At 69.9% G+C, this 24,254-nt stretch overlaps 5 protein-coding genes across 6 annotated transcripts; 1 reads left to right on the forward strand and 4 right to left on the reverse strand.

Annotated features, from left to right (window-relative positions):
- Positions 1–59: 59 nt before the first annotated feature.
- On the reverse strand, positions 60–2,546 carry RPL22 (ribosomal protein L22). Its single transcript, XM_088533709.1, has 4 exons — positions 2,428–2,546; positions 1,674–1,778; positions 757–881; positions 60–219 (listed from the first exon to the last, which is right to left on the reverse strand). The coding sequence occupies exons 1-4, from the start codon at positions 2,485–2,487 to the stop codon at positions 75–77; spliced, it is 435 nt and encodes a 144-aa protein (XP_088389835.1). The 5' UTR covers positions 2,488–2,546; the 3' UTR covers positions 60–74.
- Positions 2,547–3,223: 677 nt separating this feature from the next.
- On the forward strand, positions 3,224–8,939 carry RNF207 (ring finger protein 207). The gene is made up of 16 exons (XM_088533733.1): positions 3,224–3,405; positions 5,348–5,474; positions 5,558–5,702; positions 5,766–5,847; positions 5,914–5,989; positions 6,064–6,189; positions 6,278–6,324; positions 6,410–6,482; positions 6,556–6,624; positions 6,705–6,773; positions 7,040–7,161; positions 7,898–8,087; positions 8,249–8,434; positions 8,512–8,563; positions 8,642–8,759; positions 8,832–8,939. The coding sequence occupies exons 1-16, from the start codon at positions 3,224–3,226 to the stop codon at positions 8,917–8,919; spliced, it is 1,752 nt and encodes a 583-aa protein (XP_088389859.1). The 3' UTR covers positions 8,920–8,939.
- Positions 8,940–11,093: 2,154 nt separating this feature from the next.
- ICMT (isoprenylcysteine carboxyl methyltransferase) lies at positions 11,094–12,776 on the reverse strand. The gene is made up of 5 exons (XM_088533704.1): positions 12,546–12,776; positions 12,383–12,471; positions 12,130–12,299; positions 11,439–11,656; positions 11,094–11,277 (listed from the first exon to the last, which is right to left on the reverse strand). Exons 1-5 carry the CDS (start codon positions 12,774–12,776, stop codon positions 11,095–11,097), a joined length of 891 nt encoding a protein of 296 aa, XP_088389830.1. The 3' UTR covers position 11,094.
- A 510-nt stretch (positions 12,777–13,286) lies between these two features.
- On the reverse strand, positions 13,287–15,246 carry GPR153 (G protein-coupled receptor 153). The gene is made up of 6 exons (XM_088533734.1): positions 14,852–15,246; positions 14,360–14,777; positions 13,865–14,290; positions 13,699–13,802; positions 13,484–13,638; positions 13,287–13,402 (listed from the first exon to the last, which is right to left on the reverse strand). The coding sequence occupies exons 1-6, from the start codon at positions 15,244–15,246 to the stop codon at positions 13,287–13,289; spliced, it is 1,614 nt and encodes a 537-aa protein (XP_088389860.1).
- A 1,491-nt stretch (positions 15,247–16,737) lies between these two features.
- On the reverse strand, positions 16,738–24,100 carry ACOT7 (acyl-CoA thioesterase 7). 2 transcript variants are annotated; one of them, XM_088533702.1, is made up of 10 exons: positions 23,987–24,100; positions 23,608–23,725; positions 22,756–22,912; positions 20,975–21,066; positions 20,486–20,600; positions 20,263–20,277; positions 19,610–19,696; positions 18,854–18,970; positions 18,277–18,461; positions 16,738–17,431 (listed from the first exon to the last, which is right to left on the reverse strand). In XM_088533702.1, exons 1-10 carry the CDS (start codon positions 24,037–24,039, stop codon positions 17,327–17,329), a joined length of 1,044 nt encoding a protein of 347 aa, XP_088389828.1. In that variant the 5' UTR covers positions 24,040–24,100; the 3' UTR covers positions 16,738–17,326. The 2 variants fall into 2 exon arrangements, with proteins under 2 accessions (XP_088389828.1, XP_088389829.1); XM_088533703.1 differs by lacking the exon at positions 20,263–20,277.
- Positions 24,101–24,254: the final 154 nt, after the last annotated feature.

Below are 24,254 nucleotides of genomic sequence, written 5' to 3' on the forward strand. Positions count from 1 at the left end.
GGCGGGCGCGCGGCTCCCGTTTCCCCACGTTTATTCGGGACAATGTACAAAACGCGGCGGGGGGCGCGGGGCGGCTAGTCCTCCTCCTCCTCCTCCTCCTCGTCCTGGTTGATCTGGAAGTAGCGCAGCTCGTAGCTCTCCTTGCTGTTGGCCACCACGCGCAGCCAGTCGCGCAGGTTGTTCTTCTTCAGGTACTTCTTGGTGAGGTACTTGAGGTACCTGCGGGGGACGGAGCCCTGAGGCGCCCGCGCCGCAGCCAGGCCCTCCCCAGGCAGAATTCACTGCAGGGCCCACCCATCGCATCACACAACACGCACACGTCCAAACCCAAACTGTGCTCAACTGGACTCAAAACGGGCATTGCACCCCTGGAGAGTCAGCTGGGATTGGGGGGCGGAAAACACAGCAGCGACTCGCAGCACAAAATCGAAACGCTGCGGCGAACCAGCGGGCAGAAACACCGGGCAATGGTGCGGCCAGGGCAGCGGGACGGAGGAGCCCCGCAGCAGGAGCCAGGCTGCTCGCCGCCCCCCAAGGCTCCCGCTCCCACTCGGGGGACGCGGGGCCCTCCGCCGCTCCTCCCCTCTGCCCACCCTCCGGGCGGATCTCCATCCCTGCCCCTCGAGGCGCCCGGCTCCGCAAGCAGCGCAGCGCAGCGTGCGCAGGACGGGTAGAAGGGACGCCCCGAGGTGCCCTTCCGCGAGCCACCTCCTGGCCAGGCCTGTGTGCAGGGCTCCGCTTCCCCTGCGCCCTCACCTCTTTGAAAAAGGAACCTCTGAAGTGACGGTGATCTTGCTCTTGCTCCTCTCGATGGTCACCACTCCCCCGCCCAGGTTGCCAGCCTTGCCGTTAACCTTGATCCTCTCCTGCAAGAACTGCTCCTGCAAGAGAAGGGCACAGCCGTGAGCCAGGCCCAGGGGCCCGCGGCTTCTTCGCCCCAAGCGTTTGGGCCTCTTGGTGAGGTGTTTTCTTGGGAAACACACAAAGGGGTCGCACGGCAACAGAGCACTGCGAGAGGAGCGTTGGCCTCGCAGCTAGGTGCGTTGTGACCCTGCAAACACATCGTGTTACTGATCCTGCCAGCGCGGCCTGGCCCACTCAGGCCTGCACTTAAGTGACCTTCCTAGTGGTGAAAGAGCGTTCTCCTGACCCACCAGCATTTCCTGCTTTTTGATGTGACAATAATAACACAGGTGCTTTTACGCTTCTTCTCAAAGAATGCACCCAGATCCCTCTGTCTCAAATCGCTGAAAGCCGCTGCTGTCCTTGCATGCCATTTCTTAAAGCTCAAAGGAAAGCCACCCTCCCGAGTTGTAAGCAATGCCTATTGCTCAGCGGGTAAAGAGTCCACAAACAAACTGTAAACTGCGTACAAAATAAGCACCCTTTGATTAGGCACTTTGGGCTGTTTGCTATGTGGGTGTCTAGCCAGCGGGTGCTGGGGATCGGTACCAGGAGCGCCCCGGCAGCCGTCACTTAGGGACAACACACGCACAAAGATGTGTGTCCACTTTTCAGGCAACGTTTCTGCTCATCAGCGCAAATCAAGGACACACTTTCCCTTCAGGCAGAAGAGGGAAGTCTAGGGGAGGGCAGCAGCACTTTCTAACAGAGAAGGGATCCAAGGGGGCGTGGGGGCAGCGGTCCCGGCACGGAGCTGGCGTCTCACTCACGAAGTTGGCCGCGTCCATGATGCCGTCCTCCACGGGGTGCGTGCAGTCCAGCGTGAACTTGAGCACCTGCTTCTTCTTCTTGCCGCCTTTCGCCACGGGCTTCTTCTGAGGGCGGGAAAAGGAGGCTGTGAGTGTGGGGCAGCGGCGCAGACCGGATGGGGCACCAGGGACGGGGGCAGAGGGGTGGCCAGGGCCGCAGCGTGAGCGCTGAGGGGACAGGACAAGGGCCGAGACGGAGGGACGGGGGCGGAGCGGCGCTCGGGGCCGCAGGAAGGGGCGTGTGGGGCCGGGAAGGACGGCGAAGCCCGGCAGTGGGGGGTGAGGGGGCTCGGGCAGGTCCAGGGCAGCGCGGGGCCCCGTTCGACCCGGGAGCTCGGGGGGTCCCGCTCGGGGCTGGGGCGCGGGGTCCTGCTTGGGCCACGGGGCCAGGGGCGGCGCGGGGTCCCGGTCGGGGTGGGGCCGGCGCGGGGTCCCGCTCAGACCCGGGGGGCGGCTCGGGGTCCCGGTCGGGGAGGGCCGGCGCGGGGTCCCGCTCAGACCCGGGGGGCGGCTCGGGGTCCCGGTCGGGGAGGGCCGGCGCGGGGCCCCGCTCAGGCCCGGGGGCGCGGTGGGATCCCGCTCGGGACTGGGGCGCGGGGTCCTGCTCGGGCCGCGGGGCCGGGGACGGCGGGAGGTCCCGCTCGGGCCCGGGGGGCGGCGCAGGGTCCCGCTCGTGCCCGGGGGCGGCGCAGGGCCCCGCGCGGGCCGCGCTCACCACAGGCGCCATGGCGGCTCCGACCACAGCGGCGAAAAGGGAGCGCGGCGCCGCGCGCATGCGCAGAGGCGCCTCGGGCGGGCACGGCGCATGCGCCGCGGCCCGAGCCGCCCGCGCCCACGCCGCCGCCGCGCGGCGCGCAGGCCGCCTGGCCGAGCGCCGAGAGCACGGAGCGCTTCCGGGGGCCTCCCACGCGCTCCGCGGCCTTCTCCGAGATCGAGGAAGGCTGCCTGGCGCGGTGGGCGGGGCCGGGGCGAGGCCAGGGGCGGGGCCGGGGGCGCGGAGGGCGGGGCCGGGGGCGCGGAGGGCGGGGCATCCGAGGGGGCGGGGAAAGAGCCCGTTGGGGGCGGGGGAGACACCGGGGATGGCGGGTCCCGTTGCAGCCCCCGGTGCGGGGCGCCGGTCCCGTCGCAGCCCTCGTTGCAGCCCCCGGTCCCCCCCGCGGTCGCACTCGCGACTCCCGTCGCGCCCCGTTCGCCATCGCCTGTTGTCGTCCCGCCGTGTCCCATGTCCCCGCGCGCGTCCCCCGGGGCTATTTTGGGCCGGTGGCGTCGGCGCCCACACACACACATTGCTCCCATTCCACGGGACGGGGACAGGGACACGGTGCTGGGGCGCGAGGAGAGGTGAACGGCCCGGCCGGGGGGGGCTATGGGGACCGTGGTGGTGGCAGGGGCCATGGGGGGGACGGGGACGTGACCCCAGGGCCATCTGCCACACGGGGGGACGGGGACGTGGCCCGCGGCGGCAGCTGCGCTGCCGCCGCGGGCCACGTCCCCGTCCCCCCGTGTGGCAGATGGCCGCGGAGCTGCCGTGGGTGCCAGGGGCGCTGGCAGGGGGTGGCTGCCACCCCCTCGTGTGCCGGCTGTGCCGCGAGCCCTACGAGCAGCCCTGCCTGCTCGACTGCTACCACGACTTCTGCGCCGGCTGCCTGCGCGGGCGCGCGGCCGACGGGCGCCTGGCCTGCCCCCTCTGCGGGTAAGGGACGTGGGGGGACGTGGGGGGACGTGGGGACACAGGGGGACACGGGGGGACATGGGGGTTGTGCTGCTGACGGGCACCTGGCCTGCCCTCTCTGTGGGTAAGGGACATGAGGGGACATGGAGGGACATGGGGGGACATGGAGGTTGTGCTGCCAACAGGCACCTGGCCTGTCCCCTCTGCGGGTAAGGGACATGGGGGGACGTGGGGACATGGGGACACAGGGGGACACGGGGGGACATGGGGGTTGTGCTGCTGACAGGCACCTGGCCTGCCCCCTCTGTGGGTAAGGGACACAGGGACATGGGGGGACGTGGGGGGACGTGGGGACACTGGGACATGGGGACACGGGGGGACATGGGGGGACATGGGGGTTGTGCTGCTGACGGGCACCTGGCCTGCCCCCTCTGCGGGTAAGGGACATGAGGGGACATGGAGGGACATGGGGGGACATGGAGGTTGTGCTGCCAACAGGCACCTGGCCTGTCCCCTCTGCAGGTAAGGGACATGGGGAAACAGGGGGACATGGGGGGACATGGAGGTTGTGCTGCTGACGGGCACCTGGCCTGCCCCCTCTGCGGGTAAGGGACATGGGGGGACGTGGGGACATGGGGACACAGGGGGACACAGGGGGACATGGAGGGATATGGAGGTTGTGCTGCTGACAGGCACCTGGCCTGCCCCCTCTGCGGGTAAGGGACATGGGGGGACGTAGGGGGACGTGGGGACACAGGGGGACACGGGGGGACATGGAGGGATATGGAGGTTGTGCTGCTGACAGGCACCTGGCCTGCCCCCTCTGCAGTTAAGGGACATGGGGACACAGGGGGACACGGGGGGACATGGAGGTTGTGCTGCCAACAGGCACCTGGCCTGCCCCCTCTGCAGGTAAGGGACATGGGGACACAGGGGGACATGGGGGGGCATGGAGGTTGTGCTGCTGACGGGCACCTGGCCTGCCCCCTCTGCGGGTAAGGGACATGGGGGGACGTGGGGACATGGGGACACAGGGGGACACAGGGGGACATGGAGGGATATGGAGGTTGTGCTGCTGACAGGCACCTGGCCTGCCCCCTCTGCGGGTAAGGGACATGGGGGGACGTAGGGGGACGTGGGGACACAGGGGGACACGGGGGGACATGGAGGGATATGGAGGTTGTGCTGCTGACAGGCACCTGGCCTGCCCCCTCTGCAGTTAAGGGACATGGGGACACAGGGGGACACGGGGGGACATGGAGGTTGTGCTGCCAACAGGCACCTGGCCTGCCCCCTCTGCAGGTAAGGGACATGGGGACACAGGGGGACATGGGGGGGCATGGAGGTTGTGCTGCTGACGGGCACCTGGCCTGCCCCCTCTGCGGGTAAGGGACACAGGGACATGAGGGACATGGGGACACGAGGATATGGGGGACACAGGGGAACAAGGGGACACAGCGACATGGGGGGACATGGAGGGACGTGGAGTTTGTGCTGCTGACGGGCACCTGGCCTGCCCCTTCTGCGGGTAGAGGACATGGGGACACGGGGACATGGGGACACAGGGACATGGAGGGACACGGGAACATGGAGGGACACAGGGGACATGAAGGCTGTGCTGCAGAGGGGCACCTCACCTGCCCGCTCTGCAGGTAAGGGACACAGGGGACATGAGGGAACACAGGGACATGGGGGGACATGGAGGTTGTGCTGCCAATGGACGCCTGGCCTGCCCCCTCTGCGGGCAAGGGACATGGGGGACACAGGGGACACGGAGGGAGATAGGGGCTGCGCTGCCAACGGGCACCCCGCCTGTCCCCATGCGGGTAAGGGACACGGGGGACACAGGGACACCCGGCACCCAACCGCGGGGGTGAGAGCCGCCGAGGGGCGCCCAGGCCGGCGGGTGCCCCGTGGCACCGCGCGGCACCCAGCGCCCACGGCCCGTGCCCGCGGCACGCAGGCACCCGTCGGTGGTGAAGGGCGCCAACGGGCTGCCCCCCGTGGACCGGCTGCTGCAGTTCCTGGTGGCCGGCGCGGCCGAGGAGGAGGCGCAGTGCGCCAACTGCGACCGGCGCTGCGCCAAGGCGGTGAGCGCGGGCGCCCAGCGCGGCGGGGGCGGCGCGGGCCGCGGCCCCGGGCACAGCCGAGCCAGCCACCGCGCCGCCCGCAGGAGCAGGACGCCATGTACTTCTGCAACACGTGCAGCCAGGCGCTGTGCGCGCCGTGCCGCGACGAGACGCACCGCGCGCGCATGTTCGCCCGCCACGACGTGGTCGCCCTGGCCAAGCGCACCAAGGACGTGCACAAGAAGTGCCGTGAGTGCCGGGGGACACGGGGACACGGGGACACGGGGCTGGTGCTCACTGTCCGCCCCGCAGCGCTGCACCAGGAGCCCTACATCATGTTCTCCACCGAGAAGAAGTCCATGCTCTGCATCTGCTGCTTCCGCGACATGCAGGGGTAGGCGCCCGTGGCCCTGCCGTGTCCCCATGTCCCTGTGTCGCCATTCATGTGGCCGCCCCGCAGGGAGAGCCGCGCGCACTGCATCGACCTGGAGACGGCGTACGCGCAGGGCTGCGAGAAGCTCGACCAGGCCGTCATGGTACGGGGCGCCGCGGGTGCCGCGTGGTGCCGCGGACGGTGCCGCGGGCGCTGCACAGCCGCCCGCCCTGCCAGGCCGTCAAGGAGCTGCAGACGGCGACGCGCGAGGCCATCGTGCTGCTCAAGGCCATGATCGAGGAGGTTCGCAGCAGCGCCTGCGACGAGGAGGCGGCCATCAGCTCGCTGTGCAGCAGCATGCAGGTGCGCGCGGGGCACGGCGCAGCGCGGTGCCGGCGGCACGGCGCTCGGCGCAGGCCCCGGCCGCGGGCACCCACGCGCTGCCCCGCAGGAGACGCTGGCGGAGCGGCGGCAGGCGCTGCTCAGGGCGGTGCGGAGGTGAGCGCCGGCGCGGGGCTGCGGCGGGCGGCGGGTCCCGGAGCCGCCGGTGCCAACGCGGTGCTGCCGCCTGCCCCGCTCGCAGCCAGCACGAGGAGAAGGAGAAGGCCCTGCGCGAGCAGCTCGCACACCTGGCCGCGCTGCTGCCCACGCTGCAGGTGCGGGGCGCGATGGACGGGGCGGGCAGGACGGGACGAGCGGCCGCGGCACCGGCCTCACCGCGTCCCGCAGGTCCACCTGGTCACCTGCTCGGCCTTCCTGAGCTCCGCCAGCAAAGCCGAGTTCCTGGACCTGGGCTACGTGAGTGGGGCGGGCGAGCAGCCGCGCTCCTGGCTCCCCGTGTCGCGCCGCGCTGAGCTGCCAACCCGGCTCCCTTGCAGCAACTCATGGAGAGGCTGCAGAAGATCGTGCAGCTGCCGCATCGCCTGAAACCAGCGCAGAGCAGCAAGGTAGAGCCCGCCCGGTGCCCGGGCACAACGCGGTGCAGCCTCGTGCAGCAAGGCACAACGCAGTGCACTGCAGGGTGGTGCAGTACGGCGCGCTGCAGCACAGCCCAATGCAGCACGGCCCGGTGCAGCACAGCCCAATGCAGCACTGCCTGGTGCAGCACAGCCCAATGCAGCACGGCGCGCAGCAGCAGCGCCTTCCCCGCAGCAGCTTGCGGTGCTGCCGCGCACGCCAGCCCGCGCACCGCGCGCCTCCCTCTCGCCTGCAGATCAGCACCGAGTACCGGGCCGAGTTCGCGCGCTGCCTGGAGCCGCTGCTGACGCTGGCACCGCGCCGCGCCGTGGGGAGCAGCACCGGCACCATTGGGCCGGGCATCACTGCCACCAACATGTGAGCGCCCGCGCTGCACCGGCACCGGCACCGCGGGGCTCACCCCTCGCTGCGCACCCGGCCAGCTCCGCTGCAGCCAGGGCTGCGTGGACCCTGCTGGGCCCCCCGCCACGTCCCCGCCGTGTCCCCAGCGCTGCCCTTGAGCCGTCACCTTGGCGTGGCCGGGCGCAGCGCAGGGCACAGCTGTGCTGATAGCAACAGGCACCGCTTCAAGTGACACTTCTGGGAACGGCGGCACGTGGGGCAGGGGACACAGAGCGGCCCCCAAGCCCAGCACTCCCGGCCCTGCTCCCACCGCAGCTCCCGGCACCGGCCCGAACTGCCGCCCGAGGCCTCCCTATTTTTATCAGAATTTCGGGGAATTGCCCCGGCGCGGCTCCTGCCCGGGATATATTTAGGCCCATTGATGTCACAGCGGGGCCCTGCCAGGCGCTGCCGGCTGCACCACGCAGAGGGGCCAGGGGCTGCACCGCGCTGGTGCCGCAGCCAGGCTCTGCGCGCGGTGCTGTGCTGTGCTGTGCTGCGCCGTGCCACGCCGTGCTGCGCTGCACCGCGCTGCGCCGTGCCACGCCGTGCTGCGCTGCACCGCGCTGTGCAATGCCAGCGCGGGGAGGCTGCCGGAGTGCCGCACGGTAGGGACGCGGGGCCGGCGTGGGTGGCGCGGGGGAGGCTGCAGGGGGGCGGGCAGCGCGGCCCCGGCCTCGGCCATCACGGTACCCTCCTCGCCCCGCCGCAGCATCGCCGGCAGCCCCTGCTCCAAGACGCTGCTGGTGCCGGGCCGGCCGGGTGCCCCCGAGGCTGCGGCTGGCGGCCCTGCCACGCGCAAGCCCTCCGCGCACCGCAGCATCAGCACCAAGGTGCTGCTGGCCGAGGGCGCCGACTCGCCCTTCGCCCAGCACTGCCGCGACTACGAGAACACCTACCGGGTAAGGACGCTGCGCCCTGGTGCGTATGCGGCACTCGCAGCCACGCACGGGCACCGTGCACGGCACCGCATGGGGCACCGCGTGCGGCACTGCCGGCCCCGCGTGCGGCACTGCCGGCCCCGCGCAGCCGCCCGCACTGGCCGCTGCCCCGTGGTGCGCAGGGGCTGCAGGCGGAGGTGCAGAGCCTCAAGGACCAGGTGCAGGAGCTGCACCGCGACCTCACCAAGCACCACTCGCTGGTGCGCGCCGACGCCATGGGCGAGGTGCTGCAGAAGTCGCTGCAGGTGGACGTGCGCATCGCCGCCCACTACTCCTCCCTGGAGATGATGCGCAGCGTCTTCGAGGAGGTCGGGCCGCGGCCCCGCGCGCCCAGCGCCCGCCCGGCACACCGGCCCCACTCACGTGCACCCCGCTGTGCCCGCAGGCTTGGGAGGAGACGTTCCAGCGCGTGGCCAACGAGCAGGAGATCTATGAAGGTAGCGGTGGGCGCTCGGGCTGCGCGGGCGCGCGGACACGCGGCCCTCTCGCTCACGGCGCGCTCGCACACGCTGCAGCCCAGCTCCACGACCTGCTGCAGCTGCGCCAGGAGAACAGCTGCCTGGGCACCATCGCCAAGCAGATCGCGCCCTACGTGCGCTCCATCGCCAAGGTGAAGGAGCGCCTGGAGCCCAGGTAAGGCGGCGGCGGCGGCACGCGCCTGCCGGGGACACGGCCCAGCGCTGCCGCTCGCTCCTGTCGCTGCAGGCTGCAGGAGCGCCGCGAGGAGCCGGCCGGGCCGCCGCTGCGGGCGCCCGAGGAGGGGTCGGCCCCTGGGCCGGCCGCGCGCGCGTAGGTGGTGCCCGCGCAGCCCCCTGCGCCCGGCTCCTGCACGAGGAGGGCGACGCGGGGCAGCAGCACGGGGAGCAGGAGAGCGCACGGCCCCGAGGAGCCGCTCCGGAGACGGGAGAGCAGCCGGGAGGCCAGGCAGGAGGCAGCACCGGGAGCACCGCGCGCCCCGGGCTCCCCGCGCGCCCCGGGCTCCCCGCGCGCCCCGAGCTCCCCGGGCTCGCGCTCCCGTGCAGCCCGCGCTCCTGCACGCCCCAAGCTCCCCGCGTTCATGCTCCCGCACCCCCGACCTCCCTGCGCGGCCCGCGGTTCCCAATAAAGTGCGTGACAGAGCGGCGTGTCCTGCGGACCAGAGGAGCGTGCGGGCACTCTGGGGTGGGCTCCCTCTAGCCCCTCTGCTCTGCAGCGCGGGCGGCCGCGTCTCGGCCTCCTGCCCGCTCCTAGGAACGGAGGGGCCGGGCGCTGCAGCGCAAGGGAGGTTTCCACTGGAAATCCAGGCCCCTGCTGCTCTCACAGCACAGGACTCACTCCCAAAACCCCAGCGCTGGCAGGGGACGGGGCTGCACGGGACAGCACAGGACGCAGGATGGCCCCCACGCCGCTCCTCTGAGCTTCAGGCCACTGCAAAGAACAGACGGAGGCTGCAAAGCAACTTCTGCTGCTAACTCACGCCAAAGCCGAGTGATGACCGCTTTTCTTTCAAAGTACATTTATGCAAGTTCTCAGGAGATACATTTCAGGAGGTACAAAAAATATCTTTAACCAAGTTAAAAACTAAACTTGTCCAAGTCATCTGAGGTACGTTGGCTATAAGAGCGAAGGTTACAGTTTCCTTGGAGGAGAGGGACGGAGGCACCTCTCTTGCAAAGGGAGGTCCGAACAGGAGCTTGCCAATAACTACGCAGGGAAACCCACGCTAGCCGGCTGTAGTGTTTGCACATTCCTTTCTTCCGAGCTAAAAACATATCAAGTAGAAGACAAAGCTATCAGTGCACGTTGCAAGCCGATACTCAACGCAGAGAGTGCGCTGTAATACAAAGCGTCACCTGGAGAAGAAAAGGATTTTGTGTAGGTTAAGCAAGTGCAGAATTAAGAATGTGCCTCTATTTCTGTGACTATGCAGTTCCACGGGCTGCTGAAAGGCGGGGGATCCTGCTTCGCTCTAGTGCTGAGGTGCACTGGAAACCCCTTGGACAGCAAAAACATTAAGCATCTGATCGTGGTGCTGTTCCCAGCGCCTCAGGACACCTCCCCTGACAACCAGACACAAGTTGGCAATTTTTCCTTTCCCCCCACGCCTTAACAAGACAGACGAAGCGGCGCAGAGCTCCCGTGCTGCACCGCACCCGGCGTCGCCGGGAGCCTCTTTGGTATATGACGATGGAGGTTGTCCCGCAGATCGCGAACAGCGGCCCTTTCCCAGCGGTGACGCTGCAGCGAGCGAGTCCCTCTCCTTCTGCAGAGCCTCCCCAGCAGCAGGTCCTAGTCACGGGAACCACCCCAGGTTAAAGCCAAACTTGGCAAGGATCTTGAGTGCTAAAGCTCTTTGCAAGCTTGATGGCTGCGGTTCCTTTCCTGGCTCTCCAAGATCTGGGGCGGGGGGAGAAACAAAAAAGGGAAAAAAAGAGGCAAGCCAAAGGAAAAGCAAGGAGCCTCTGCGAGAGAGAGGCCGGGCTAGCAGGATCCTCGTCGGGAGAGGAAGCAGCGCGTGCGGCGAGAGCGCTCCCGCGCCGGCGTGGCGAGCTCGCGGCGCCGACCGCGCTCTGCTCGCGCTGTTGCTCCGTCTGACGGAGACGCCAGGAGCGCGGCGGGCCGGGGCTTGGGAGCGCAGGGCGCTCTAACGTGGAGCTGTGCCGTGGGGACCGTGGGGACCGTGCCGCGGGGCGGCAGCGCGGGGCGGCTTCCCGAGCCCAGCGGCCCAAGGAGCCCGGGCGCAGCGCGGCTGCTGCGGGCAGAGCGGTGCGTTTCCCCTGAGGGCCGCCGCAGGCCACGTTATCCCGCGGATCCAAGCGCTGCTCTCGGCCAGGATGAGCGAGCGGCTGCTCCGCCAGCGGCCCGGGCGGCCGCCCAGCTCCTCAGCCCTTAACGAGCTCGCGGTGGCGGCAGGACGCACGGCGAGGTGGCGGCTGCGGGCGCCAGCCCACACGGTCCCACGCCGGGCGCTCGGGCAGGCAGCCGCGTGCTACGGCTCCACCTTCACTCCCCTGATGAAGGGCAGGCCCGAGGGCACCCTCTTCTTGTACTCGAGGTACTCTTCCCCGAAGAAGTGGATGAGCGTGATCTCCTCCTCCTCCACGCGCTCCCTGAAGAAGCGCCAGGACACCAGCGTGTAGCCCACGGCGCACACGGGGTTGCACAGCAAGACCTGCCAAGAGGCACCAGCCGTGAGGGGCTGCCCGTGCCGGGACCCTGGCAGGCAGAGGAGCCTTCAGCAGCCCTTAAAAACCAAGTGCCAGGTGGCCTAGGAAGAGCAAAACAAACAAAACGGCCCAACAAGGGACGTCCGGGGGAAAGCATCCATGATACCTGCGTTCCAATGCTCCAGTAGAACCATCCCACGTAGGACGGGTGCCGGAACCAGGCGTACACCCCACTCGTCACCAGCGTGTGCGTGTCCGACTTCTCGTTCTGCACGATGTGGTTGAAGTTGGAGCCGGCCGTGAGCATGGCGGCCTTGCGCAGGCAGTCCCCGAAGATCACCATGAGCAGCCCCGCCGTGCTGAGCCACGCGACCTGCTTCATTTCTGCAAGGGAACGGGCACCGCTCACGACGGGCTCGCGCAGGCGACGCTTCCTTGCGGGTAACGGGAAGGTCGGGCAGGCCCCGCACGCTCCTCTCGCAGGGAAGCGGCACGTAGAGCCCTGCTTGTGCTCAGCACCAGCAAAAAGGCACCATTTGCCCCTGGCTCTTCATAAGCAGCAGCATCTGAGGGTCACACTGAGGCAGAGCCCCCATTTACGGTGCCCGAAGCAGCACAGCTGGCGGCTCGGCCCGCACGGAGAGCCACGACCTGCCTCTCCGCTGGCCTCGAGCAGCCCTTGGTGCCACTGATACCTGCGGCGCACGCAGGGGCAGCTGTGGAAAGCAGCAGCTGCCCTGAGCCACCTTCACGGCAAAGGCAAAGGGGTCGGACGCGACCCGAGCATCGCTGTCCCCGCAACACGGCGGGGAGCCCCGAGCGCCCGGGCCGCACCGAGGGCGGCGGGAGCTACGCACCGGGACACAGGAACTTCTCGAGGGCGAACTCCACCCAGGAGGACAGCGCGGCCAGGTTGTACTCGAAGCTGTGGTTGAGCAGGAAGGAGTCGAGCGAGAGGCTGCGCGGGTTGTTGATGGCCGTCACCAGGTACTCGGAGTAGTGGAAGAGGGACAGCGAGCACATGTACCTGCGGGAAGCGCCGCGGCTCAGCGCTGCACACCGGCCCCGCCGCCCCGCTCCGCCGGCCCCGCCACCCCGCTCCGCGCTCACCAGCCGAACGGGCCCCACGCGGAGCGGCCGGCGCCCAGCAGCAGCCCGCAGCCGAAGGCGAAGCCCAGGAAGCAGGCCCGGATGGCGACCTGCAAGCAGAGCGCGCGGGCGTGGAGCGGGGCCGCGGCGCCGCGGGGCTCCCCCCGCCGCCGCCGCCGCCCACCTTGTAGAGCGGCGGCCGGTAGAGCAGCAGCAGCGCCGCGTTCACGGCCGCCACGTGCAGCGCCAGCGCCACGCGGCCGCGCAGCCCGGGCGCCGCCAGCAGCGCGGGCGGCGCCGCCAGCAGCAGCGGCAGCGCCGCCACCGAGGCGCCCAGCAGGAAGCCGGCCAGGCTGGCGCGCGCCTCGCGGCCCAGCCGCCACCGCCGCCCCGCCGGCACCGCCGCCGCCGCCATCGTGGCGGCCCCTCCGCCCCGGCCCGGCCCGCGTCGCCCGGGAAACGGCGCGCGCCGCTCTCGCGAGAGCTCCGTCAGAGCGCCCCGCCGCCGCTCTCGCGAGAGCGCCCCGCCCTGGTCCCGGTCCCGCCCTGGTCCCGGTCCCGCCCTCGTCCCGCCCCGCCCTGGACCCGGTCCCGCCCTCGTCCCGGTCCCGCCCACAGTCCCGGTCCCGCCCTCGTCCCGCCCCTCCCGCGGTCCCGATCCCGCCCTGGTCCCGCCCCGCCGCCCGGGGCCGTCCCGCCGCACACACGCGCGGAGGGGGCGGCGCGGGGCCGTCACGTTTATTCACAGTCGCGCGGGGGCAGCCGAACACCGCGGCCGCCCCGCGGGGACCGGAGAGCCCCGGGATGCAGCGGAGGAGCCGCGGGGAGCCCGAGGGGCGGGGCGGGAGCGGCCACCCGGCCCCGCCTCCCTCCCGGTTCCCGCCCCCGCCCCCGCCTTCCCCGCCCGTCCCCGGTCCCGGCGCCCCTAGCGGGCCGAGCCGCGCGAGTCCGCGGGTGCCCCGGGGAAGCTGCCGCTGCTGCCGCCGAGGAGCGGGACGTCCTCGGGCGCCAGGGGCGGCACCGGCACCGCCAGGGCCCCCGCCACGGGCGGCGGGTCCGGGACGGGCGGCGGGTCCGGGACGGGCAGTGGCTGCGGGACAGGCAGGACCCCCGGGCCGATCGTCGTGCCCGGCCCCGCCGCCCACCGCAGCCGCCGCGGCTCCTGCTCGAACACGGCCAGGGAGAAGGCGGCCAGGCCCGGAGGGGCGGTGCGGGCCGGTGGCCACCAGCGCGGCTCGTTGTTGTCACCGTTGTCATCGTCGCCATCGTTGCAGGGGCTGCCGGGCAGGGCGGCGCAGTCGGCGGAGCGGCGGCGCGCGGCGCGGGGGGCGCCCGGCAGACCCGCGCGCTCCGCCGGCGCCCAGCGCTGCACGTGGGCCGCGAGCCCCGCGCCCGTCCACGCGTCCGTGTCGTCGTGCGAGTGGCGCCGCAGCGGGGGCACCTGCGGGGACACGTGAGCGCGCGGCCCTGCGGCCCCGCGGCCCACGCGGGACACGGCCTCACCTGCAGGTAGTGCATCCTGCGCGGGGGCGGCTGCGGCGCCGCGCTCGCCTGCGCCCGGCCGTGCCCCGGTGCCGGGTGCTGGGGCTCCGCGGGGCGCTGCGGCTGCTCTGTGCTGCACCCGGGCTCCACGCAGGCCGCCTCGGTGGCGCCGGTGCCGTCCGCGCTGCTCTCTGCGGGCGGGCAGGGCGCCGTGAGCGCCGCCCACGCGCCCCCATCTCCCCCTGCCGCCGCCACGCGCCCACCTTCGTCACCGCGGGCCAGCAGCGCACGGCACTTGTCCCACGCGGCGCGCAGGTCGGCGTGGCCGCGCTCGCAGGCGCACAGGAAGGGCGGCAGCAGCAGCGCCTGCCCCAGCGAGCACCACACGACGCAGAGCACCATGGAGTCGTGCGAGGCGTCCGCGCGCAGGCCGGCCACGCTCAGCGCCTGCGGCAGCGGCACCGCGGCGTCACCGGGGCCCCGCGCGTGCCCGCGCCCGCGCCTCGCCGCGCTCACCAGCACCGGCAGCCCCATGAGGACGTCGTAGAGCAGCACGATGCCGCCCACGAGGCAGCTGATGCGCAGCGACGTGCCCGCCGGCTCGGAGCCCTCCACGGAGGAGCGGCGCTGCCCGCGCGCGTCCTCCACCACGATGGCGGGCACGCTGAGGCGGCGCGCGCCCGCGCGGCACCCCGCGCTCTGCACGAGCGCGATGGCAGCGCACGTGGTGCCCGCGGCCACCGAGCCGCCCAGCAGCAGCAGGAAGCAGACGCCGAAGCCCAGGCCGATCTCGGTGACAAGGAAGCGGCAGTCGCGCGCGTAGAAGCGCTCGGCCGTGTCGTGCCAGCCCACGGCCGGCAGCGCCGCCAGGACGAAGGACACCATCCAGATGCCCATGACGGTGTGCATGGCCTGCTTCCGTGTATTGCTGAGCCTGCACGCGGGACAGCGTGCCAGGCAGGCCATGGGCACGGGCATGCGCCGGGTGGCCGTCCCCGCGCCCCACACCTGTAGTTCACGGGCCAGCGCACCATCCACATGCGGTGGTAGGAGAGGGAGGTGACGGAGAAGCACGTGACGAGTGTGAGGGTGTAGAAAGTGCAGACAAAGACCTTGCAGAGCCCCTCACTCCACTCGTAGCCCGAGTGCCGGCGTCGCAGCTGCACCACGGCGTACGTGGTGACGGGCACTGTGGCTGTGAGGATGTGGGTGCCAGCCAGCGCACAGAGCAGCAGCTCCAGCGGCTTCCACTTCTTGTGCCTGGCGCTGACGCCGAGGATGCCCCAGGCGTTGGCCAGTAGCGCCACGGCAGCACACGCCAGCCAGGCCACCGCGTGCCCCGGCACCCGCGGCCCCTCGCCCATGGCTGCGGGCCCTGCACGGCGCCTGCCGCCCCGCGGCATCCCACGCCAGGCCGAGCTGGAGCACACGGCGGCCAGGAGCTCCCACAGCCCTGGCTCCAGCAGGCGAGCAGGGAGACGCCGTGCACCTCGTGCCACTACTGACCACCTGTGCTAGCGAGCGCAGTGGCCCTGCAGCCTTGCAGGCTGTGTCCGGCCACACGCCGCGCTCAGAGCCACCGGTGTCACTGCCCTGGCGCGCGGGGCAGGGGCACCGTGCTGCGCCAGGGCACCGCGCCGTGCATCACTACACGCCATCACGGCACGCGCGGCCGCCCTATGCCCTGTGCATGCCAGCGCTGGGCTCCCCCGCGTGCACTCGCTCCGGCTGCTATTCTGGGCTTCCAGCGAGAGACGCGGATTCTCTGCCTTGGAAAAGAAAAGGAAAAAGGGAAACCGTTCTGCAAGCAGAGGCGGCAGAGGCGGCTGTGAAGGGGGAGCCCCGCGTGGCGCGGCGGCCGCCTCCGGCACCTCCTGCTGCAGCGGAGCCGGGATCGCCCCGGAGCCCAGACCCGGCCCCGGAGCCCAGAGCCGGCCCCGGCCCCGCCCGCTGCCGCCGGACACCGCGGCCGCCGGTCAACGTCCCGGCCGGGGAAGCGGCCTTGCCCCGCGGTGTCCCCGGTGCCGCCCGGGGGCTGGGCTGCCCTCGCGGCTCCGCAGCCCGCGCAGCCGGCCGCGCTGCCCCCGCGAGGTGCCGGCTCCGGTCCGGAGCCCGCGGTAGCGCGAGCGGCTCCGCGCGCTCAGCCCCGCGCCCGGCCCGGCCCCGCCGCGCCCCGCGGAGCCCCCGCCCGGCCGCGCGTCCCGCGGTGCCGCGCGGAGCCCCGGCCCTACCTGCGGAGCCGCGGAGCGCGGCGCCGGCGGGAGCTGCCCCGCTGCGGGCTCGGCGGCCGCGCCGGGCGGGGGCGGCACCGCGCATGCTTGCGGCGCCGCCCGGTGCCGCCCGGTGCCGCCCGGTGCCGCCCGGTGCCACCCGGTGCCGCCCGGGGCAGCTCCCAACGCGGCCACGGCCGCAGCGTCCCCGTGTCCGCGCGGCTCAAGCTCCCCCGGCCTCGTCCCACAGTGACGGCGGCTGCTCCCCGCGGCGCTCGGCTCAGGGCGAGCGCGGAGCTCGGGAACGTGCCCCGGGGCCGGGCCCGCCTGCACCCGGGGGACCTGGAGCCTCCCTCACCCCGTCCGTCACGGTGCCCCGTGCACCCGCGCTGACACAGTGCGCGCAGCGCTCGCATCGGGGCACGGCCCTGAGCGCTGCAGCAGCAGCTCCAGCCCGTGGGGATGTGCAGAGCACTGTACCAAGCAGGGGCTGCCCGTCGCCTCGTGTCTGTGCCCCCAGAGAGCAGGGGCAGAGCAGGGGGGACACCGCACCGTTGTGCAGCTGCTCTGGGCCGGGCCCTGTGTGGAGGGGAGTGGGTGCTGCTACCCCCCGAGCACCAGGGATGGCGAGGGGAAGCGCCTGATCCCGGCACGCAGCTGCTCAGTAACATGCGCGACACCCGCTGCGCTTCAGGCCAAGGCCAACAGACTTTATTTATGTCACAGTATTCCTTAAATAACTTAGATGTGCACAGAGATACTATATAGAGATGTATATGGAATGGTCCAAGACATTCAATGCAATACTCTTTGCAGTAATACAGCAGAGTATCATAAATAAGCTTTGGTGTACGTTTGTAGGACATACTGTACGATTAACAGAGCGCTACGGAGAGCGGAGGCTGCCTCCGTCGCCGCAGCGATGCAGACGGCAGCAACGCTTTGGAGTCAAACCAGAGGGACGGGGTAGAGGCTGACGGCTACACGGAGCACGAGGATCCTGCCGCGCGCGGCCAGCGCCTCGGCTCTGCTCGAGCCGGGGCACCGGAGCGCCGCGGCGGCAAAGCACAGCAGCGACGACGGAGCGCGGGCGCAGGCGGCAGCGGGCGCTCCGGCACTGCCGGGGGAGCAGCGCGCAGCCTCCCACCTCCGCTCGCGCCGCGGCACGAGCTTCATTGCAAAGCGGCGGCGGCGCGAGCCCTGCGCGCTGCGCGCAACACTGAGGGGGCTGCGGAGCTCGGGCCGAGCAGCCGGCGGCTCTGCCCGCGGCGCATCAGGGCTGCGCAGCCTGCTGCAGCTGCGCCTGCCGCTTCGCCTTGGTCTGCAGGTACCGGCCCTTGCCCTCTTCAAAGCGCCTCTTCTCCTCTTCGCTCTCCACCTGCCGACACAGACAGAGGTGTGAGCGTCGCGGTGGCCCCGGGCCAGCACCAGGGCTGGAGCCGTGCGCTGCTGGGCCCGGCACCACATCCCCCCCAGCGCGAGCGCACGAGGGGCAAACGCTCCTGTGACGGGCGGTTTAACGGAGCTCTGCCGTCCGTGAAATACCCACGTGCTGCTGCGGTAGCTAATTTCTAATTAGCCAACACAAGCCTTTGACAGGGCAAAGAGCGCCGTGCCGGAGCAGAGCTGCCCAGCATCAAATATTCATCGCGCAGCAACTCTCAGGCGGCTGCGCTGCGTTTGAGGCAGCAAAGAACTGCCGGGATCAGCGAGCTAAAAATAGCCGAGCAAGCCAGGGCGGGAAGGCAGCGAGCCGGGAAGCGGCTGGCAGCGCGCGGCACGCGGCACCTCCGCCCCGCGCGCGGCGCCGGAGGCTGCGCAGGTCTCGGCTGCGAGCTGAGGAACCGTCCCTGCGCTGCGCTTGTCACCCAGAGCAGCTTTAGGACGAGGGCCTGCTCTGGAAACGCTTGTTTATGTTCCCATTTTTCTGCTGAATAATTCAAAGGAAGTGGGGTTTTTTTGGACAACAAAGCCCTGAAGGCATCACATAAAGAGCCCAAGAATGTCAAATATTCAGTGTTTATAAACACAGTTAATAAACAAAACCCGAGGAGCTCGGTGCCTCCCATTCTTGCAGCACAGAACAGAATATTTGGGTTTAAAAAGGAAATAAAGGCCCACTCAAGTGGTGAAAGCACCTACTCAAGTCCCGCTCAGGTAGGAGCGGTGCAGCGGGACGGGGCAGAGACCCCAGCCCGGCGCAGCCCCCCACAGGGCTCTTACCAGTAGCTGCGGCACCGGCAGAGGTTTCCCCTCCTTGCTCAGCGACACGTAGGTGAAGAAAGCACTGACCGCGCGGTATCGTTCTTGCGGCTCATCCACAAAGGGATCGGCGTCCACAAAGACCTCAATCTCCATGGATTTATTGCTCGTGAAGGTCATGCGCCCAGAAATAGTAATAACACTACCTGCAAAACACAGATGGGTCGGTTAATCAGCAGCAGCAGCAAACAGCAGCCATCCATTACCCAGAACATAAAAGCCTTCCCTAGCCAAAGGGCCAGCGGACCAGATCAGCGCTTAGGAGAAAACCACAGCGACGGTCGCTAGCAAACAGGGTGCACTGAACCTCACCCCGTGTCTCGCTTACGCAGGTGTTATTTTTTCCTTTCCCTATTTTCTTCCTGCGCACTGCAGCAGCAAAGTCCAGCGGCAGGAATCAGCAGTCGTGCTTTGGAACAGGCTAATGTCTCTAGGCAGCACGTGCGCGAGCAAGCACAAGGCAGCCAAAGCCCTGCGACCCTGGGAAGCACCTGGCAGGAATCGCCCTCCTCCCACCCTGGGGCCGTGACCGTGTCACCTTTCTTGATCTTCTCGTGGAAGTTGATGGCATCCACGGAGGCCGTGACGATGTTGGTCTTGCAGTGGCGCGCCGCCACGATGCCCGCCACCTCGTCCATGAGCTTCATGGTGACGCCTGCGAGGGAAGGCAGCGCTCTGAGCGCGGCAGTGGTGCCACCGAGCTCAGCGCGCCCGGCCCCGGCCCGCAGGGTCCCCGAGCCCCAGGGACGCTGCGGGGCTGAGCGCGCCGGCCTCACCGCAGCGCCCGCAAGACCCCGCGCTCCAGGCGCCCTGGTCCGCCCGGCTGCCGCCCTGCGCTGCCGCCAAGCCGGAGGAAACCGCTCCAGCAAATTGCAGCAATTTCACGTCTGGCATTTATAATCCGAGATTTGCAGTTTAAAAGACGACAGCAAAATTGTAGGATTTAGAGCCTGACTGTGTCATTTTTCTGCATTTTTCCTCAACATCAGAAAAGGCCTGTTTGGCTCTGAACACAAGATGGAACATCTGCTGCTACAGATACCGCCGAATGCCACGTTTGGCTGCCCGAGGATCCAGGAAGCAGCGAAAACACGTTGGCGATCTTTGAAATGGTCGTTAAAAACAGACCCTTCAAAACAGACAAAAAAGTTGTCCCCGGAAGGGGAACGCCCTCGGAGCAGGGACCGTGTCCAGGAGCCGCGTCCCGACAGGCAGCTTGGGAAGAGCAACGGTGCTAACGCCGCTGTCGCCAGCCCGCGCGCCCGGCCGCGCCGCGGGGAGGGCTCCCACTCACCGCCGTGCACGAAGCCCAGCAGGGTGCAGTCTGATGGGCCCACCAGGTGGATGAGGCTGGACTGGCTGTAGCCCACGGTGTGCGGCTCTGCTCAAAGCAAAGGGACACAAAGCAGAGAGGTGAAGCGTCGCGGGGCGGCCGTGGCCGATGCGTTGCCAGAGCGGTGCCAGGAGCCCGGCCACGACGCCCGGCCCACCTCCGAGGATAAAAGCGACGCATTATGTGATGCAGAATGGAAATGCTTCCCCTCAGCAAAACCAAACAACTGAAACGGTCCTGAAGAGTCCCAGAAGAAAGGGCTGTTTAACACAGGACACACTGACAAGTCTCGCTAGCGTTAACCCATCAACTATATTGAAATTCAACTTGGTTTGGGGTTTTCTTTTTGTTTGTTTGTTTGTTTGTTTGTTTTTTCCCCTAACGTTAACAAAAGGCTCCAAACAGAGTGAAAATAACCTGAGCGGGATTTGTAGCTGCACGGTTTTCTTTCCCAGGCCATCAGCTGCATGCTGAATGGAAGCACAGCACACTCAGTTTTCCTGAGTCTCACTTACTCACCCGTCTGCCATTTAGCAACGCACCGAAAGGACCGCGCTTTCAGCTCAGCCTCAACAACATCCCTATTCCCACACCCCCCTTACCCTCAGCCTTACCTTTAGTCTGCCTGTCTGCAAGCAGGGAGAGCAGAGGAGAAAGGCATTTAAGCAACTTGTCATTACGGTCAGTTTTCATCATTACATCAGTCCCCACGTGTTCTGGGGTGACAGCCGGACACGCTTGGCATTTTAGCAGTTTGGAGCCAGCCCCATAGGCACTAATGGCACGAAGTCCCAGGGTCCCCGCCGCTGCGCGCGCCCGCCCGGTGCTGCGCGGTACCTGGGCCCATCACCGGGACGATCGCGTCACCGTTTCTCTGCTTCGTTTCCAGTCGATCCAGCTTCTGCTCCTCGTAGCGCTTCCTCCCCTCGTCCTCCTGCTCTTTGCGCGCGTACTGGAAGGGAAGGGTGCAGGGTCAGCGTCCTGTGCCTGCCCCGGGAGGGTCTGCGCAGGCTGCTTATGAGATCCGCTCATTTTCACATGTTCTTCCCTGACCAAGAATTATTGCATGGGGAAGCAGAGCCCTCCCAGCCGTTTGGATTCACTGGGGGACGAGCAGCAGGGATTGCTCCCCTGGGTTGAGGGCTGCTCCTTGAACAGAGCCGTTTCACCACACTCAACACAAGCCCATGAGCACTGAGGCTCCTCCAGACATGAGCACTGGCTGCAGACCCCATTCTGAGCAGCCCTGCGAGCGGGAGCCACGGGCCAGCGCAGCCAGCGCGCCGCGGAGCCAGGGCCCTGCCGCTCCGGGCGCCGCGGTCTCACCTGCATGGCAGGAACTTCCACCACTTTGTTCACGTTCTTCAGGGACAGCGGCACGTACCACAGCGTCGCTTTGTTCGTCACCTTCTTGGCCCCTGCCAGAGAGGGAGCAGCCGGTGAGGCCGGCCCGGTGCCGGGCGAGCGGAGGAGCTGCCGGCCGCCCCGCACGGCCGCCGTGGGGCACGTGGGACCTCGCGCAGAGCCCCGTGCCTTTGCCTGCACGTCAACAGTAAATGCCAGGCGCCCTTCGAGCCATCTCGGGCACACACAGCCCCGCGCCAGGACGCGGCGCTGACTCGGAGCGGATGTGACAGGGCGCCGCGGGCACGCGAGAGCCGTCCTGACAGCGCCGCGAGTTGCCACAGCAACCCCGGCGCGGGGCCGTCTCCAGCGCCCAGCGAGCCGCAGCACGGATCGCGCAGGAACCGTTAACTGCGGATTTCCGCTTCCCTTAGTGAAAGTTACCCGAGAGGCGGAACCCCGAGGAGCCCAGCCGGACCGCGGGAGCCTTCCTCGCTCCCGGCTCCTCATCTCCCTGCTTTGGTGACAGCGGCGCGCGCTGCAGCGGCCGCCCCGCGCTCACGGCTGCCAGCGCCACGGCACGGCGCCTGCGGGGACACGCAGCAGCGCAGGGCAGGGACACGCAGGACGCGTCTGCACGCCCAGGCCTGTGGCCCGTGCGCAGGCCAGGGCCAGGTGCCTCCCGCTGCACTCAGCCGCGGGTGGGACTCTGCACTTTCTGCACGGCTGCTTTTGGCTCAATACCTACGTTTCTTCCTTGAATGCCAAGAGAGAAGCTCATGTCAAGCCTCGTCCACATATTCGTTGGGAAGGGCTAAGGACGTCACCGATGGCCAGGCGCTCACAGCTAAGCGCGCTCGCTCCTTCGGCGCTCCAGCCGCGGTTCGGCAGCCCCAGCGGGTGCATTGGCAACCCCAGAGAGCCGGGGCGCTCCCCAGCCGTGCACGGGGTGCCACACAGAGGAGGGTTTGAATCGGCACTGGCCCTTGTCCACGGAAAGCGGCAGCGGGAGAGTCCACAAGCCTCTCCGTGGGGAAGAGCAAGCCCCGGGGAAGGCCAGCGCTGCACCGAGCGACGCTGCACCAAGGATCTCAGCTCCACAGGGCTGCTGCAGGGACGAGCCGAGGCTCCCGGCGCCGCAGACCTTCCCTGGCCGCTGCGCACGGGGCCTGCGGAGCCGCCGGGAAGGGCCGGAGCAGCGCGGCGAGCGGAGGGCAGCGGGAGCTCGCGGGCCAGCGCAGCCCTCTAGCGTCGGCACAGCGGCTCCCCGGCACGCGAGCGCGCCCGGAGAGCGCGCGCCCGGCGCCGCATCTCGAGAGCGCGAGCGAGCGCCCGGCAGCGCTGTGACACAGCAGAGACACCAGCCGCGTGTCCTGCAAGGAGGCAGGCGGGAGGAGAGCGCAGCGCAGAACACGGCGCCGAGCCGCAGCGGAGCCCCCAGCGCGGCAGCCACCCCCAGCCGAGCTAGCGGGTGCACGGGGCGGGCGGCGCTGCCCATGGCAGCCGAGCTCTGCACCCGCGCTGGACCTGCTCCCGGAAAGCTGCCGGCCGCGGGCAAGGGGCTTCCCTGGCGACCACGCGGCCACCGGGGCTTCCTGCTGCACCCGCTCTGAGGGTAAGCCCGGCAATGGTCCCGGGCGCCGCTGCGGCCTCTCGCACGCACTGAGCAGAAGGCAGAGCAAGCGAAAGGGCCGGCAGCTGAGGAAGGGAAACACCCCGGGGACGCTCCGGCGGGGCCCGGAGCCCGGCCCGGCAGCACTCACCCGTCAGGATGTTTTCAGAGAGCACGGTGACCTGGACTTCCACGGAGTGCTTGGAGGTGTAGGTGATCTCCGCGCTCACGTTGGCCACCTCGCCGATGCACATGGGAGAGAGGAAGTCCGTGCGCTCGACGCGAGCCAGCACGGCCACGCAGGGCTCCTGCAGGCGCACAGGGGCCGGGGTCAGCCGTGTCCCCGAGGCCGCGCACCGTGCCAGGGCTCCGGCAGCACCGCGGCGCAGGCCGCCAGGCCGCGGACCAAGCGCTGCTGCACCTGGGACACGAGCGATTCCACCGCGGCAGGAGGCAGCGCGCGCAGCGCACACCTCCCCAGCAGCGGGGATGGCAGCGGCGCCGCGAGCAGGACGCGGGCGCCAGCAGAGGGGCAGTGCGAGCGCTCATGAGCCCCGCAGCAGCACCGACAGCTCAGCGCAAAGATAAGGCCATGGCAGGGGAAGCCCGAGCGGTGCCGCAGCAGGGCTCTGCACGTAAAACCAGCCGCTTCTGGTAAAGGGCGTCACCGTTAGCATCTCTCCCGCGCAGCACTTGACCGCCTGACGTCAGCAGCGCCGCGGCGGGAGGAAAGAGGGAGGCAGGGAAGGAAGGAAGCGCCCGTGGCCCCGCGGGACAGGGCGGGCGCCGCGCCAGGCGCTGCCTTTTGGCGGGCAGGCTCCAGAGGGGAGCCCCGTGGGAGGCTGCGCCGCACGGCAGCGGCTCCGCAGGGAGCCCCGCGGCGCACGGCGGCCGTTCCGCAGGGAGCCTCCGCCGCAGTAATGAGCGGCCGGGAGGCCCCGGGAGCCGCTGCCGCACGCGTGGCCCCGGCTCGTCCGCGCGCCCCGGCCGAGCACTCACGCACCCCCGCCTCGGAGTTGCAGTGGCGGGTGCTGATGATGGCGCCGGCCTCCTCGATCATCTTGAGGACGGTGCCGCCGTGCACGTTGCCCGCGATGTTGGCGTCGTCCGGGCGCATCACCCTGCGGAGGAGCCGGTGCGGGCGGGAGGCGCGGGCGGGTCTGCCCGGGGCCGCGCTCCGGCGCCGCCGCCCAGCGCCCCCCGCCACCCCGCGCCGCGCCGCGCCGTGCCGTGCCGTGCCGTGCCGCCCCCGCGGCCGGACCCGCCGCCCCCGCGCTCCTACGGCCGAGCCGCCGGGCCATGGCGGACGAGCGGGCGGATGCGGCGGCCCCGCCCGTCCCCTCCGCCGCCCGCCCGGGGCCGTGACTCGGCGGCCGCCTCACCTGGACACCTGGATGGCGGCGGGGCCCGGGCCCGCGGCGCCGCGCTCCGACATGGCGGCGGCTCCGTGCGCTCCGGCCCGCCTCGCCTCGCTGCGGTTCGGCGCGGCCCGGTCCGGCGCGGCCCCGCGCGGCGCCGCGCGTGCGCACTGCCGCGGGCGGGCGGGCGGGCTGCCGCGCCGCCGCCGGCCGCCAGGGGGCGCCGCCACGGGCGCCGCGAGCCCCGCGACGGGGCGAGCGGGAACGGGCGAGCGGGGCCGGGGCCGGGGCC

Source organism: Tinamus guttatus, unplaced genomic scaffold, assembly GCF_059628265.1.
Source record: "Tinamus guttatus ecotype Peru unplaced genomic scaffold, ASM5962826v1 Tinamus_guttatus_pri_ptg000515l, whole genome shotgun sequence".
NCBI classification, from domain to species: Eukaryota; Metazoa; Chordata; class Aves; order Tinamiformes; family Tinamidae; genus Tinamus; species Tinamus guttatus.